Below are 16,920 nucleotides of genomic sequence, written 5' to 3' on the forward strand. Positions count from 1 at the left end.
CCCCATATCAACTAACACCTCCTCTTCTCCCCCCCATACCAACTAACACCTCTTCTCCTCCCCACACCAACTAACACCTCCTCTTCTCCTCACCCCATACCAACTAACACCTCCTCTTCTCCTCCCCCCCACACCAACTAACACCTCCTCTTCTCCTCCCCCCCCATACCAACTAACACCTCCTCTTCTCCTCCCCCCATACCAACTAACACCTCCTCTTCTCCTCACCCCATACCAACTAACACCTCCTCTTCTCCCCCCTACACCAACTAACACCTCCTCTTCTCCTCCCCCATACCAAATAACACCTCATCTTCTCCCCCCCATACCAACTAACACCTCCTCTTCTCCTCCCCCATACCAACTAACACCTCCTCTTCTCCTCCCCCATACCAACTAACACCTCCTCTTCTCCTCCCCCCCATACCAACTAACACCTCCTCTTCTCCTCCCCCCATACCAACTAACACTTCCTCTTCTCCTCCCCCATACCAACTAACACCTCCTCTTCTCCTCCCCCATACCAACTAACACCTCCTCTTCTCCTCCCCATACCAACTAACACCTCCTCTTCTCCTCCCCCATACCAACTAACACCTCCTCTTCCCCCCACCAACTAACACCTCCTCTTCTCCTCCCCCCCATACCAACGAACACTTCCTCTTCTCCTCCCCCCATACCAACGAACACTTCCTCTTCTCCTCCCCCATACCAACTAACACCTCCTCTTCCTCCCCATACCAACTAACACCTCCTCTCCTCCCCCCATACCAACTAACACTTCCTCCTCTTCTCCTCCCCATACCAACTAACACCTCCTCTTCTCCTCCCCCATACCAACTAACACCTCCTCTTCTCCCCCATACCAACTAACACCTCCTCTCCCCCCCATACCAACTAACACTTCCTCTTCTCCTCCCCATACCAACTAACACCTCCTCTTCTCCCCCCATACCAACTAACACCTCCTCTTCTCCTCCCCCATACCAACGAACACTTCCTCTTCTCCTCCCCATACCAACTAACACCTCCTCTCCCCCATACCAACTAACACCTCCTCTTCTCCCCCCACACCAACTAACACCTCCTCTTCTCCTCCCCATACCAACGAACACTTCCTCTTCTCCCCCATACCAACTAACACCTCCTCTTCTCTCCTCCCCCATACCAACTAACACATCCTCTTCTCCCCCCCACACCAACTAACACCTCCTCTTCTCCTCCCCATACCAACTAACACCTCCTCTCCTCCCCCACACCAACTAACACCTCCTCTTCTCCCCCCATACCAACGAACACTTCCTCTTCTCCTCCCCCATACCAACTAACACCTCCTCTTCTCCTCCCCCCATACCAACTGACACCTCCTCTTCTCCTCCCCCATACCAACGAACACTTCCTCTTCTCCCCCCCCCCATACCAACTAACACCTTGTTACCCAACCGACGAGGGAAAATAACTTATTAGACCTAGTACTCTTGAGTGATTCAGATCTCACACGTGAATGTCAAGTCGGCGAAAAACTGGATGGTTGCGACCATCACCTAATTCGCCTAAAAATCAGAACAGACCATGAACTCACCGAAAACATGTTCAAGATTCCAGACTACAAAAAAGCCAATTTTAACTTCGCTCGTGAGCTGCTAACCCAGACAACTTGGGAACCCATGAACCTCACTCCGGTGGACGGCGCGTGGAACGGCTTTAAGAACAAACTCCTGGAGGTAGAGAGAACGACTGTTCCCATGAAGACAAGGAGAACAAATAATGCCACAAGCACACCATGGATGACTACCCAAGTTCGACGGGCGATTAATTTGAAGAAGAGAAAATACAACTTGCTAAAGGAAAACAGCACTGACGAGGCACGCGAACAGTACCATCAAAGCCTCAGAGCTTGCAGAACACTCATTCGCCAGAGTAAACGTGACTATGAAAAGCAAATTGCACGCGAAGCCAAGTCCAACCCGAAAAAGTTCTTCACGTATATAAGAACCAAAAAGAAGACAAAAAGCAATATCGGTCCCCTAAAAGATGAAAGTGACGTACTAACACAGGACAGTAGACAAATGGTCGAAATCCTAAACAGGAACTTCGCGTCTGTGTTCACGGTCGAGAATACCCAGTCCGTACCCGAGAGCCCTTCCCCACCGATTGGAATCACTCCCCTAGAAATTGGTACAATCGACGAACGGGATGTGAAAAGTACCTAGACAAACTCGAGACAAACAAGTCTACCGGACCCGACGACTTGTCACCCAGGCTGCTCAAGGAACTCAAGCAGCAAATCCTCAAGCCACTCACCGCCATCTACAATCTGTCACTACAACAAAACAAAGTCCCGAAAGACTGGAAACAAGCGAACGTAACACCGATCTACAAAAAGGGAGACAAAAGTGTGGCCCTAAACTACAGACCAATCAGCTTGACCTCAGTGGCGGGAAAAATCCTCGAGAAGATCATCAGAGACAAACTCGTTAGGTTCCTTGAAGACAACAACATCATTTCCGATGCTCAGCACGGTTTCAGGAACAAGCGCTCATGCTTAACCAATTTATTGGACTTCTTCCAAGGTATCTATGAAAACTGGGATAATCATATCCCCAGTGATGTTATATATCTAGACTTTCAGAAAGCCTTTGACAAAGTGCCACATGAAAGACTCCTCAAGAAACTTAAGTCGGCGGGATTAGGCGACGATCTGACAGCGTGGATCAAAGACTGGCTCACTGAAAGAAAACAACGAGTTGTACTCAACGGACAGGCCTCCGAGTGGCTCCCGGTCACAAGTGGAGTGCCACAGGGGTCAGTGCTGGGACCCATACTTTTCATCATATATATCAACGACCTAGAACTAGGATTAAAATCCAATCTTTCAAAATTTGCCGACGACACAAAGGTGGGTGGGAAGGCCCTCACGACGGCAGACTGCGAAATTATCCAGAGAGACCTGGACCAGATCACTCGGTGGTCAGAAAAATGGCAGATGTCCTTCAACACTACCAAATGTAAAGTAATGCATATCGGATCCAGAAACAGCAACCACATATACCACATGGGTGGCGAACCACTACATGTTGTGCAAGAGGAAAGAGACCTCGGGGTCACCATCAGCAGTGACTTGAAACAAACAAAACACTGCAAGTCCGCCTGTAAGAAAGCCAATATCGAGGAACTTCGAATACAAGACGCCGGGAGTTATGTTATCCTTGTATAATTCGCTGGTAAGGCCCCACCTGGAATACGCCGTGCAATTCTGGTCTCCTAATTACAGGAAAGACATTGAATTACTTGAGAGAGTACAGCGCCGCGCCACGAAGATGATACCATCACTGAGGACGAAACCCTATGAAGAACGACTCGAGCGACTCAACCTCTTCACGTTGGAAAAGAGACGACTGCGGGGAGACATGATACAAGTCTTTAAGTACCTGAACAAGCTCAGCAACGTTGATCACTCCAAACTCTTCACGCTACAAACTAACCTGAGAACAAGAAACAACGGAAAAACAATTCAAGCAAAGCGATGCAATACCGACATCGGCAGGAGTTATTTCTCGAATAGAGTTGTTCGCCACTGGAACAGCCTTCCTGCAGAAGTGGTTAGCGCAGAGACCATCAACTCCTTCAAGAAACGCATTGATCGCCACTTTGCTGCAACAGGAGTGAACTGAACGTTCCCAAGAGTAGGTACACAAGTGCTTTAATCCTTCCCTGCAAGCCACTCCTGTGGCAAACGGATTGATTAAATCACTGAACGCAGGCAGCCTAGTAATGAGCCAACAGGCTTTCTGCTGCCTGCTAGTCCATGTTTCCATGTTTCTTCTCCCCCCCACACCAACTAACACCTCCTCTTCTCCTCCCCCCATACCAACGAACACTTCCTCTTCTCCTCCCCCCATACCAACTAACACCTCCTCTTCTCCCCCCCATACCAACTAACACCTCCTCTTCTCCCCCCCACACCAACTAACACCTCCTCTTCTCCTCCCCCCATACCAACTAACACTTCCTCTTCTCCTCCCCCCCATACCAACTAACACCTCCTCTTCTCCCTCCCATACCAACTAACACCTCTTCTCCTCCCCCCATACCAACGAACACTTCCTCTTCTCCTCCCCCCCATACCAACTCACACCTCCTCTTCACCCCCCCCCACCAACTAACACCTCGTCTCCTCCCCCCCCCTACCAACTAACACTTCCTCTTCTCCTCCCCCCCATACCAACTAACACCTCCTCTTCTCCTCCCCCCCATACCAACTAACACCTCCTCTTCTCCCTCCCACACCAACTAACACCTCCTCTTCTCCCCCATACCAACTAACACCTCCTCTTCTCCCCCCCACACCAACTAACACCTCCTCTTCTCCTCCCCCCACACCAACTAACACCTCCTCTTCTCCTCCCCCCACACCAACTAACACCTCCTCTTCTCCCCCCCATACCAACTAACACCTCCTTCTCCTCCCCATATCAACTAACACCTCCTCTTCTCCCCCACACCAACTAACACCTCCTCTTCTCCCCCCCTACCACCTACCACCTCCTCTTCTCCCCCACACCAACTAACACCTCCTCTTCTCCTCCCCCATACCAACTAACACCTCCTCTTCTCCCCCACACCAACTAACACCTCCTCTCCTCCCCCATACCAACTAACACATCCTCTTCTCCCCCCCACACCAACTAACACCTCCTCTTCTCACCCCATACCAACAAACACCTCCTCTTCTCCCCCCTACACCAACTAACACCTCCTCTTCTCCCCACACCAACTAACACCTCCTTCTCTCCCCCATACCAACTAACACCTCCTCTTCTCCCCACACCAACTAACACCTCCTCTTCTCACCCCATACCAACTAACACCTCCTCTTCTCCCCCCCACACCAACTAACACCTCCTCTTCTCACCCCATACCAACTAACACCTCCTCTTCTCCCCCCTACACCAACTAACACCTCCTCTTCTCCTCCCATACCAACTAACACCTCCTCTTCTCCTCCCCCCATACCAACGAACATTTCCTCTTCTCCTCCCCCCCATCCCAACTAACACCTCCTCTTCTCCCCCCCACACCAACTAACACCTCCTCTTCTCCTCCCCCCATACCAACGAACACTTCCTCTTCTCCTCCCCCCCATACCAACTAACACCTCTTCTTCTCCTCCCCCCCATAGCTGAGTGAGGCTGCGGGGGTCTCAGTGACGGAGGTGGGGATGGGGGCATGCCCTGAGGGGGCGGCAGCTGGATGTGCGGGCGGGTGTGTGCTGCGGGTGGGGCTCAGCGAACACTTTGTCTTGGTGGACGCAAACACATCGTCCATCGTGGGGCCGCAGCTCAGCCTCCACCCGGCCTGCAGCTGTGGGGTGGCGGCAGCAGAGGAGGGGGAGGAGGAGGAAGCGCAGGGCTGTGTCCAGGGAAGCTGTCTGAATGGCGGCCGCTGTGTGCGTACGTCCCAGGGTGCAAGGTGTGTGAGTGTGTGTGTGTGTGCGTGTGTACTGATTAAACAGATGTGTGTGTATTTACCTAGTTGTATTTTGCTATTTCTGTTGTTTGTCTTCTTTGTATTTTCCTGCCTCCATATCCATATTTTTGTGTTTTACTGAATTCTTCTTGAACTGGATGGAGTAAATTTAATATTGTCCCGATTATCAAACTGTTTTCTCTCACATGTCTCAAGTTTGTGGATGCCATCAGCACACACCTTCACTTTGTGGCCCCTTTTTACCCTCACAAGTTTATGTAAGGGAGTTAGCAATGACTGTTTCCAAGCCTGAACACTTTTGTACCTGTCCTCCTTGTGTGTCCTCTACAGGTGCGTCTGCCCCCACCACACCCACGGGTCCAGGTGCAAGATGCTGGCCAGGCACTTTGACGGGGGCGGGGCAGGTGACGGGGGGCAGGCGTGGGTGTGGGTGCCCCCTGTGCCCCCCTGCCCTGACGTGCACCTCAGCCTGGAGTTCCTGACACACTCCCCCGACGCAACACTCCTCTATGCTGGCCCTCACAGCCTCCCACCCACGCACTCCACCCATAGCCACCCACCACCCACACTCCACAATACAACCCAGTCCCTGCCCACTGCCAGGGACGTCTTGGCCCTTGAGCTGCGGGCTGGCCAGCCGTGGGTGCTGCTGGACCTGGGCGGGGGGCCGGTCAGCCTCAGCCTCAACACCTCCACCCTCGCTGACAACACCTGGCACCGCCTTGACCTGCTCTGGGCCAGGCAGGTGAGGGAAGGGCTGAGCCGTGTGTCCGTGTGTTTGTAATGCCAGATTCTTGTTCCCATCATTCACAGTATCTCCATGCCGGGAAACACAAAAAATTGGTTGATTGGTTGATTCGCTTATCAAATGTAGATCCGTCTCGTCTCATCTCTGCTGATTCATTGGCTATTTCTTTGCTAAATTCTTTAGTGAATGATCCAGGTCCTTGTCACTTTCAGTAGCAAATATTTTGAATTGAAGCAGCGTTCGGTGACACTTCTGCATCGCTTCGCCACAGGTTCAGCACTTGTTGGCGCAGGTTCTATCCCTTGAGGCTTTGAAGACAATTTAATATGGTGTCTTGAGCTGTAGGTAGTAGTGATGCAATGTTTGTGGCATCTGTTGGTTGTAGACCAAGATTCATCACTGGGAAGATGTTCATGCAGTCCATCATTGCGGAGAATGCTTGCCTTTCTAAGACGTTCTACGCCCACACAACAAAAGCCGCAACCACTATTCTGACTAAACCATTTGTATAGTTCTTCAGAAAGCAATCCTCGTCAGTCATCTTCAATAAAATTCCTCTGAAAAAAAGGAAAGCAGGCATTATACATCTACATATATATTAGGACTTTATTCATAGTTATTAGTGACCAAGCCACAGACACATGCCTGTAGTCCAGTGTAAAATGCAATTTTTAGTGAACTCGGTGTTGAGATGCATACATTTATTGCTTCCAAATGAATTCCTGGATCCCAAAAAATCTATGTTTAGACACCAAAATCAATCGTCAATTGTGAAATATTAAGAAAGTTATGGTGAAAAACAGAATTTTCATAGCTGCAAAGCGGCCTCTTGGATTTTCGTCCATAAAAAATTTCCCCAATCATGCCAGCTTGGCATGCAGCTGACTTGTGATCAGTAGACCCTAATACAACATAAAATGCAATAAAACATTGTATAGCTGTCTCAAAACCAGGTTCACTAAAAAATGGCCATTTTTCCACTGGACTATAAACTAATTAAATCAGCTAAATGGAGACAACATGAAGTAACGAAACACTTGTCCTGCTTCCCAGGTGGTGGTGCTGCTGGTGGACCTGTGTTCAGGAGGGAGCCTGGACACCACCACCACCACCTCCACCCCCAACGCAGCCAGCCTGTTGCAGAACCTCACCGCCTCCACCACCTCCCCGCCGCCCACCACCACCCCCTGCCGGGCCTGGGCGAGGTTACCTGAGGGGGCCCATTACCTGGACACCCCCGGGCCACTGCAGGTGGGGGGCTGGGGGCACCCCCCGCCCCCCCACACTGAGTACGGATGGCCCAGACCCCTGGTGGAGCACCCCTTCACCGGCTGCATCAGGAACCTGCGGCTCAACGGGGAGGTGAGGGGGGAGGGGAAGGGGAGGCAGGGAGGGGATGTGAGGGGAGGAGGGGGAGGGAGATGAAGTGATGGGTAGGCAGGGAAAGGGCAGGGGTGACAAAGGGGCGAGTGACAAGGAGGCAGAGGAAGATGAGATGAGAGGTGGAAGGCTTAAGGAAAGTGGTGAAGTGATGGGGAGGCAGGAAGGGGAAAGGGTGAGGGGAGAGAGGTGTGACAAGTGTGCTTGGGTTAGGGTGAAGGGTGATAAGTGTGCAGAGAGGAGTAGAAGGGCTAGTGGGGGTTTGGGGAAGAGGAGAAGGGTTGATGGGAGGCGGAGGACGGGGAGTTGAGAGAGAAAGAAAAGAAAGAAACTGTGCCTCTCTAAACACATGTAGATCCTCAGTGTAATCAAGTGTCCCTCCCTTTAATTCCCCCTTCCCCTCACAGCTTGTTGACCTTGGCCGGGGTCTGCTGGGCCGTCGCGGTGCCCCGGGCTGCCCCGCCGCTGACTGTGCCGCCCAGGGACTCACCTGTGGCCCCCATGGCAGGTAACACCCAACATGGCACCGCCTCACACCTTGATTTCTTTGATCATGACGGTTGATTTGCTTTTGTTCTGGTAATTTATTTTAACTTATCCATCTTCTTAAGAAATGCTCATCTTTTTGTTGTTTTGTTGTTATTGCTGCTGAGAGGTCACTTGTTTGACCTCCTTTTGTTTTATTTTTTGTATGCAAGCATTTTTATTTGTTTTATGTATGAGTATTTTTGTCATTTCCTCCTCTCTGTGAAGTAGTATATTTCCAGTGCACAGTAACATGTAGAGTTAAGTGTCTTGAATTTACACTTTTTCTGCCCAGAGTAGTTAAGTGTCCTACATATTGCAGCAAACAGCATCAGGCTTCCTTGTTTTATGTTTTGTCCTCCCGTGAGCGGCTTTCTCTCCTGTTAAGAAATATAGAATAGTTAAAAGGTGTCCATTCCGGTGACTTACAGGTGTACTTCCTCCAGGTCAAATTATGTGCCATTTTGCCCCTTCTGCAGGTGTGTAGTCCCCTCACAGGCCTGTCTCTGCCCCCCAGGTGCGCTGGTTCCCCCGGCAGCCTGCGGTGTGAGTGTGAGGCCGGGTGGGCGGGTGAGGGCTGCTCTGCCCCCACCCGGCCCACAGACTTCCTCCCCCACAGCTACATCCGCCTGGCCCTCTCCTTCACGCCCCTCGCACACGCCACCTCGCTGCAGCTCAGGTGGGGAGGGGGGGAGGGGGATGCTTTCTTTCTCTTCTTTCCTCCTATTGCTTTATCCATTTGTTGTTCCTCCCTCCCCTCCTCTTTTATTCTGGTTGTTGTTCTTTCCCCTCTTTATCCTGTTGATTCTTCCCATTGGTCTTCCTCTCACTCTTGTCTTTCTTCTCCTTCCTTACCTTCATCTTCTTGCTCACCTTCCAGATTATTTGCTAAACTCATTCTTCTTTTCCTTCATCTCTCAATAAAAGCGTCACTTCGTCAGCTTCCAGGCCTACTGACCTCTTAGCATTATTTCTTTCTCTGCGTCATCCACTGCACCCAAACTTCCCTTCCTGCAGATTTTCATTTTTATTATTTTTTATTTTGCCTTTTGTTTCATGCCCAGACTTCTTCCTGCTGCAGGTTCCGCACAAGGCAGCAGGACGGGCAGCTGGCGGTGTTGTCGTCCCAGCGTGGCCACGACCGCCTGGTGCTGCAGCTGGTGCACGGCCGCCTGTGTCTGCTGCTGCACACACACCCGCGCCGCCGCCCACGCCCGCTGTGCCTCACCCGGGTGCGGCTCACCGACGGCAGGTGGCACGTCGTCAGGGCCGCCAGGTGAGGGGGGGCAGGTGTGGGAGGGTTTGGGGAGGTGTGCAGCAGGTGTGGGAGGGGGGGCAGGTGTGGGGAGGTGGGGAGGTTTGGGAGGGGGCAGGTGGGAGGGGGGGGGGGCAGGTGGGGAGTTTGGGGAGGTGTGGGTGGGTTTGGGGAGGGGGGGCAGGTGGGAGGTTTGGGGAGGTGGGGCAGGTGTGGGAGGGTTTGGGGATGGGGGGCAGGTGTGGGAGGGTTTGGGGAGGTATGGGGCAGGTGTGAGAGGGTTTTGGGAGAGGGGGGCAGGTGTGGGAGGGTTTGGGGAGAGGGGGGCAGGTGTGGGAGAGTTTTGGGAGGGGGGGGTGCAAGTGTGAGAGGGTTTGGGGAGGGGGGGGCAGGTGAGGGAGGGTTTGGGGAGGTGTGGGGCAGGTGTGGGAGGGTTTGGGGAGAGGGGGGGCAGGTGAGGGAGGGTTTGGGGAGGTGTGGGGCAGGTGTGGGAGGGTTTGGGGAGGGGGGGGGCAGGTGTGGGAGGGTTTGGGGAGGGGGGGGGCAGGTGGGAGGGTTTGGGGAGGGGGCAAGTGTGGAAGGGTTTGGGAGGAGGGAGGTGCAGGTGGGGAGGTGTGGGAGGGTTTGGGGAGAGGGGGGCAGGTGAGGGAGGGTTTGGGGAGAGGGGGGGCAGGTGTGGGAGGGTTTGGGGAGGTGTGGGAGGGTTTGGGGAGGGGGGGGGCAGGTGTAAATTCTTCTCTATTTATTTATTTATCATTATTATTGTTATTTTATTTATTTATTTATATATTTATTTATTTTCCATCATCTCCAGGTGCGTGTGCTTTTCTCTCCTAGACACAGATCACTCATATTTAACTAACTTATTCAACTGCTTATTTCACTTGATAAAGTCTGCACATGCACACACTGCCAAAATAAGAAAGCATGAGTATATGCAAGTGTTGCTATTTTAATTTAACCAATTCTAATGTTCTTACGCCTCCATAGTTCAGTGGTTAGCATGCCTAGCTATGAATCTGTGGGCCTTGGTTCATATCCTTGCCCAGCCAGTCAGCACATGGCCCACCCAGCTGTTGATCCTTCCTGAAGCGGGTCAATAAGGGAAGCTTGGGGAAGGTAAACTACTAAACTGTGATAACCCTGAGCACACCTTGGCATCCTTCCCCCTGCAGGCATGGCTCCAGCACCTTACTGTCAGCGGACGAAGGTGACGGTGAACTGTACAATGCCTCCATACCACTGGGGGACGCTGAGGCCGCCAACACCAGCGCCGCCGCCACACTGCTGCAGGTGGACGGCCAGGTGGGGCTGCACATCGGCGGCTCACCAGAGTACGCAGGTGTGAGCGTCATCAAGATACACGGCGACTACCATGATGGTGAGTGGCGGGGTGATGGGGGAGGGGGGTGTTGAGTGACAAGGGTGATGGGGTGGTGCTGGGAAGGATGGGGAGGTGGTGATGGGTTGATAAAGGAGGGGGAGTGAGGGAGATCTCCAGCTTATTGTGTTTTTCAAGGTAAAGTAATTTTTATTCTTTTCATAGTAACAGAAGCATCACAAGGGTAAGGAAACAAAAAGAAAAACAATGTCCTTTAATCCATTCTTGTTTTGGATTTATTCATTTGGATTTATTTATCCCTCCTTCCTTCCTTCCTTCCTTTCTTCCTGTCATTATTTTATTCTGTCTTTCTGCATTCCCACCTTCTATCCTGCTTCTCTTCCATCCTTTCATCCTTCCTTCCTTTCTTCTTTCCGTTCCTTCGTTTCTTCCATCCTTCCTTTGATTCTTTCCATTCCTTTCTTCCATCCTTCCTTCTTTTCTTCTTTCTGTTCCTTCCTTCCTTCCATCCTTTCATCCTTGTCCCCTGGGTGGGTGTGTGGGTCCCTGGCATGATTGTGTTTCCCATAGCTGGGCATGATAACATAAAACCTTATTCCCGATAACTGATAATGGAAAACCTTATCGGTGATAACCGATATTCGTTAACTGGAGACACAAATATAGGCGATAACCGATACCCGATATAAATCCACAATTCCGATACTAGCTAGCGATAAGTCCAATAGGCGAAAGCGATACTATATTGATATTTCAAATAAAAAACATAGATGAATTCAAATTTTCATTATCTGTATTTTAGAAACTTACAAAACCTGAAAACCAGACGTTGACACGTACATATGGCTGGTAATACTAGAAACGCCTGAACCGGTGTTGTGTTATTTGGCGTCTCCACCGTCAAAAGCTGGCACTTTTTTTTTACAAACAAGGGTCTCTTGTGAACTGCGCATGCTCAGACCAGCAAGCGTAGACCTGTACAGTCTCACAAAGCATTTTAACCATAATAAAGAATTGCTGGAAGGCTGAATCAGACATACATTACCACTACTACCATCCTCGCTGTTTCTAGAACGCCACTCTGTACGAGCTGTATTTATATGTACAGAATGTCATTCTAGAAACAGCGAGGATGGTGGTACTGTATGTCTGATTCAGCCTTCCAGCAACTCTTAATATGTTAAAAAACTTTGTGAGACTGTACAAGCCTAAGCTTACTGGTCTGAACATGCGCAGTTCACGAGAGACCAGTGTTTGTAAACAAATTAAAAGCGCCAGCTTTTGACGATGGGACACCAAATAACACAACACCGGGTGCCTTCAATACAACGGCATACTCAAAAACGAATATGGAATATCAAAATTGAGGCAGTGAATAATCATTTTGGGGGCAAAGTTAAATGATTTTTCTCTTTGATATATTGATTTTTGAGTCCAACATAAATAAATAACCAAGTGTTTTAATGTTGATGATCTAAGTATGAAATCTCTTCACCGAAGATATTTCATACCCCGAAGTTTTTTCATTCAACACTGGGCGCCTGGGCGACGCCATGCGCAGTAGGGAGGAAACAACTTTTTTTTTTTCTGAGAGGCTGAAAAAAGTAGCGATTATCGCTAGTTTGGTTACAAAAGTAATGAAGATACCGATATATATTTAAATAAGTAGCGGTTGGCCGATAACCCGATTTTGTTATCAGCGATAAAGTATCGCGATAACTTAACGCGATAACGCCCAGCTATGGTGTTTCCCTGTTACCCTCCCCTTCTCCCTCACCCCTCTGCCCCCACACCCTAACACCCACTCACTGTCCCAGGCTGTGTGGATGACGTGCGGGTGTCCGGGCGGGTGGTGCCCCTCCCCCCCGCTCACAACAACACCCAGTGGGGCCAGACCAGCATGTTCCAGGGGGTGCGGGATGGCTGTGGCACCCCCCCGGCCTGCACCAACGTCACCTGCAGCCCCCCCCTCACCTGTGTGAACACCTGGCGGGCCTACCACTGCGGGTGAGTCACTTTTGCACCTATTAGGGTTGTGGTGAGGGATACAGACCACAAGCATAGCAAAGACACACAGATGCCGGCAAGATTATTTTTTTAGCTGGGAACACTCATCAGAAAGAGCTCTCATTACCTCATGAATGCCTCACCACTGGAAACTGTAGCCCTGATGATGATAATGGTTGTTTATGCACTGAAGTCACAGCAACAATATAGAACACAGTGCAACACAAAACTGAGGTGGTGTATTGTGGTTTGTAGTTAGGTGTTGTCATGTATGCTGCTCACAATTCTATAGGTGGCTGTGGTGTGTTTCAGGTGTGGGGCAGGCCAGGTGTTGTCAGGTACGCGGGACAGCTGTGTGGATGAGGATGAGTGTGCCTGGGAGCCCTGTCTGCACGGCGGCACCTGTGTTAACGAGCCAGCAGGTGAGGCGGGCCAGCAACAGGTGTGTGCCTTACTCCCTCTTTATTTTTTATTTTTTAGCAAGGAAGGCAGCTCAAGGGTAGGCGGTGGCCGAAGTGATAGCGTACTGGACCCACATTCGCCGCGTGATGGACGACGCGGGTTCGAATCCTCACGCTACCACTCGGATTTTTCAGTCACCGCCGAGTGGCTTAAAACTACCCACATGCTGTCCTGAAGACCACCCATCAACCCGGACTCTAGAGGAAGCCGTCCAAGCGAATCAAGAACGAGTTCCGGGGGGCAGCATGAGCCAATGCAAGATGGCGCCACTATAAACACTCGCCTGCGCCAGAACGGGCTGGGCCGACCATCAGGCCCCACCTGGAAGAGGCCTTGGGCCGACCATCAGGCCCCACCGGAAAGATGCCTACCGGCGCAATAGGCAACAACGTAAAAAAAAAAAAAAAAAAAAAAAAAAGGGGCAAAAAACGAACCAGCTACAAAAAAAAGCCACTAGACGCTGCTCCAACAAAAGAAAAAAAGAGCAGGAAGTCAAAAGTCAGTTTGTAATGCCCCGAGGTTTTTGATTTTCTCTTTTTCTATTTACTATTCTCCAACACAACCTCTGCGTGTATCAAAACAGGTGAGAAATTAATCAAGACCAGGAGAGGGTATTCGGCGGCTGCCTGGGACCAGTGTGACGAGAGAGCCACTCCCTACCGAGTCAGCCAAAGAGGTACCCCACTGGCTAAGTGGGTTATGGGAGGCTCGTTCATCAGGCATAGTCGCCGCACTACAAATTTTGGATGGGTTGCTCTTTTATCATTTTCTCATTTTCTCAAACTTTAATCACATTCGCACAACCTCTGCATTGCTTCTCGAGGCGATCATTTGGGTTCCTCGCACAGCATCAGATCCCACTCCTCACCCGCCCCCTTCCCCCCCTCCTTCAGGTTTCTTGTGCCGGTGTGCCTCGGGGTTCAGCGGGCGTCACTGTCACCTGAGTGGCCCCACCGACGCCTCCCTCAGGATATCCCTCACTGCCACCGTGGCCACCGTCGCCTGGTCCGTCCTGCTCCTGTGTGAGTAGCGGAGAGGGGCCGGGGTGGATGGTGTTGTTGCTTGCTCACTCCCTTGTTTTTCCTCATGTTTAAATGAATTGTGAATGAAGTGAAGCTTTGTGGAGAAAAGGAGTGAGTTCTAGTGGGTTTGAGGATGCTGCAGGGGGGTAGTCTTGCAGTGGATAATGAATGTAAAATCTTGTAATGAGGGAGCTGGACAGTGTGTGGCAGAATGGGTATCCTTGAAATGAATGATGCAGTGGATGAATAAGTATGAAGTGGTACAGTAAAGCAGGTGTTGCAATAGGTTACCAAGTGTTGTGCAGTGGGTGAATGAGTATGAAGTGGTACATCAAAGCAGGTGTTGCAATAGGTTACCAAGTGTTGTGCAGTGGGTGAATGAGTATGAAGTGGTATTATCAAAGCAGGTGTTGCAATAGGTTACCAAGTGTTGTGCAGTGGGTGAATGAGTATGACTTCTCGCTGTGGTCTTTATGTAGATGGTGTTGCAATAAGTTAGTAGATGATGAGATGGGTGTGAGTGTGAATTCCTGCAGGGGTGTTCCTAGTGAGTGTTGCAGTGAGTCAGTAGGTGTTGCAGTGGGGGAATGCATATGAAGTCTTGCAGTGGGTGTAACAGATGAGATGCTTCAGTAGATATCTTTGCAGGTGCTGAAGTTTTTTGCAGTGTTTCCTCTTAGAATGGTGGTGTTGTAGTTTGTGTTGCAGTATTACCCTTTGCACTAGTAGTGTTGCAGTGTGTGTTGCAGTGTTGGTGTGCGCCTTTCTGCTCCACCAACACCACCGCCGGGCAGCGCTGCGGCGGGGCGGCTCGGGGCGGGTGAACAGCGACCACCAGTGCACCACATCCTCCCCCCTGGGCCGGTCACACACCCTGGGGGCCAACGGGCAGCCTGTCTGGACCACTAGGACTGGGGGGGAGCCTGGTGAGTGGGGGGCAAGTGGGCAAGGCAACGTGCCCCCAGCGTATGCCGCCATTGACTGATTGATTTCCTATTTAGTCAGTTGTGGGTTCGATCCCCAGTGCTGGTAAAACCCTGTCTGATTACCCTACAGATGTACTGGAGCTACAAGTCAACCACCAACACTCAGATGTCTACCACCCAGCATCCATCGGGGAGACAGAACTGACTGGGGAGAAGGCCAACAAGAGGAGGAAGGGGAGTGTGAACGGCATCAATGGCGGCGGGGAGAAACGAAGAGGAGGAGGTTGTGATGTAGCTGCCAGAGATGACCTGAGGAACTACTCTTATGAGGGTGAAGGGTCATCGCCCGGCTCTCTGTCCTCCTGTAAGTGTGTGTTAGTGTTCGGAGGGAGAGGGAGGTGTGGAAAAAAGGGAGAGAGGGAAGGAAGGGAGAGAGGGAAAAAGGGCATAAGCGAGGAAGAAAAGAAGGAAAAGGGACATAAGGGTGATGTAAGGGGAGAGAGGGAAGAAAGAATGATGGGCAAGGAGAGGGAGGGAAAGGAGGGAGAAAAGGGTGGTAGGGATCGAGGGAGAGAGGGAAAAGGGGCGTAAGATAAGATTGAAAAAGGCTGAAGTTAGAGGGAGAGAGGGAAAAGGAAAAGGGCTGTTCGTGTGGCATAGGGAGTTGAAAGAGAGGGAAGACAGTAGAGTAGATAAGAGAGGAAGGAAAGAAAGGGTGAATGAATATAGAAATTAAGAAGAACGTTAAGAGGTACAGAGCAGGATAGAGTGATGGGATGAGAGGAAAATGTAGGCTAGGAATAAAGTAGAAGAAGAGGTGAAATTCAAGGTAATGCAAGTTATGTTAAAAAGTCAATTGCAAATAAATAAAAGCTATAGACTGATGTAAAAGAATTGAACTGTTTTCTTTCAGCATTATATAGATTTCAGGTCAACCCGCTAAGCACACACACACACACATATATATAGTCACACACACACAAACACACTCATTCACACTTACACCCACCTACACTCACACACACTGACTCTTCCATACTCCACCCACTCACACACTGTTACACACACACACACACACACACACACACACACAGTCATGCAGACCCACACCCTCCAACTAAAACACCCCCGCCCACCCCACTGCAGGCCTGGAGAGCTGTGGGGGCAGTGCGAAGTTCCTGGGTGGGTTCAGGGAGGTGGCCCGGGCCCTGGAGAACTGGGAGGCTCCAAGCGGGCGGTCCACCCACTCCACACCCACCAAGGCCGACCCCTCCCCCTCCACCACCCTCTGCCACCACAACTACCACCAACACCAGTGCCCCCCCTCACCCATACTAAGCTATCTCACCCCCTGCCCCCCTTCCCCCTCTGCCCCCTCCCTTACCCAACCCACCACCACCCTCCCACCCCTCCCCCTCCTGCCCCCTATCCTGCCCTCTGATGGTGTAAGAGGGTATCCTGTGCCTGAGTCCTAGTGTAAGTGTAGGATGTGATGGAAATAAAGTGTTCATTTTTGCTGGTGTCCTGATTACTCACTCTACTGATTCATTCTTCACTGGAACAAGAGCACCATGCAGGCCGTATGCCCCAGGTGAGGAGCAGAGTTTGAACATTGCCAAGGAATGTTCAGTTCCATCATGAAATTCATTTGATGCGGCTGAATACTACATATTTATAACCAATTATAATATGAATGTACATACTTTTTTGGTTGAAATATAGTTATACCTCGGTTTACAACTGCTTTAGTTTACGAGTTTTGA

General features: G+C 50.8%; 1 protein-coding gene across 1 annotated transcript in view; it reads left to right on the top strand.

Moving 5' to 3' along the window:
• LOC127010203 (putative neural-cadherin 2) overlaps positions 1–16,660 on the top strand; it is a 139,588-nt gene extending 122,928 nt beyond the window's left edge. Inside the window, 13 exon segments of the mRNA XM_050884082.1 lie at positions 5,183–5,472; positions 5,821–6,235; positions 7,292–7,600; positions 8,026–8,126; positions 8,661–8,822; positions 9,225–9,419; positions 10,574–10,779; positions 12,558–12,747; positions 13,060–13,169; positions 14,103–14,231; positions 14,969–15,157; positions 15,288–15,521; positions 16,304–16,660. Of these exon segments, the coding sequence (XP_050740039.1) occupies positions 5,183–5,472; positions 5,821–6,235; positions 7,292–7,600; positions 8,026–8,126; positions 8,661–8,822; positions 9,225–9,419; positions 10,574–10,779; positions 12,558–12,747; positions 13,060–13,169; positions 14,103–14,231; positions 14,969–15,157; positions 15,288–15,521; positions 16,304–16,632 (2,859 nt within the window). The 3' untranslated portion in view covers positions 16,633–16,660.
• The last annotated feature ends 260 nt before the right edge of the window (positions 16,661–16,920 follow it).

The sequence above is a fragment of the Eriocheir sinensis genome, chromosome 42 (genome assembly GCF_024679095.1).
Source record: "Eriocheir sinensis breed Jianghai 21 chromosome 42, ASM2467909v1, whole genome shotgun sequence".
NCBI lineage: Eukaryota > Metazoa > Arthropoda > Malacostraca > Decapoda > Varunidae > Eriocheir > Eriocheir sinensis.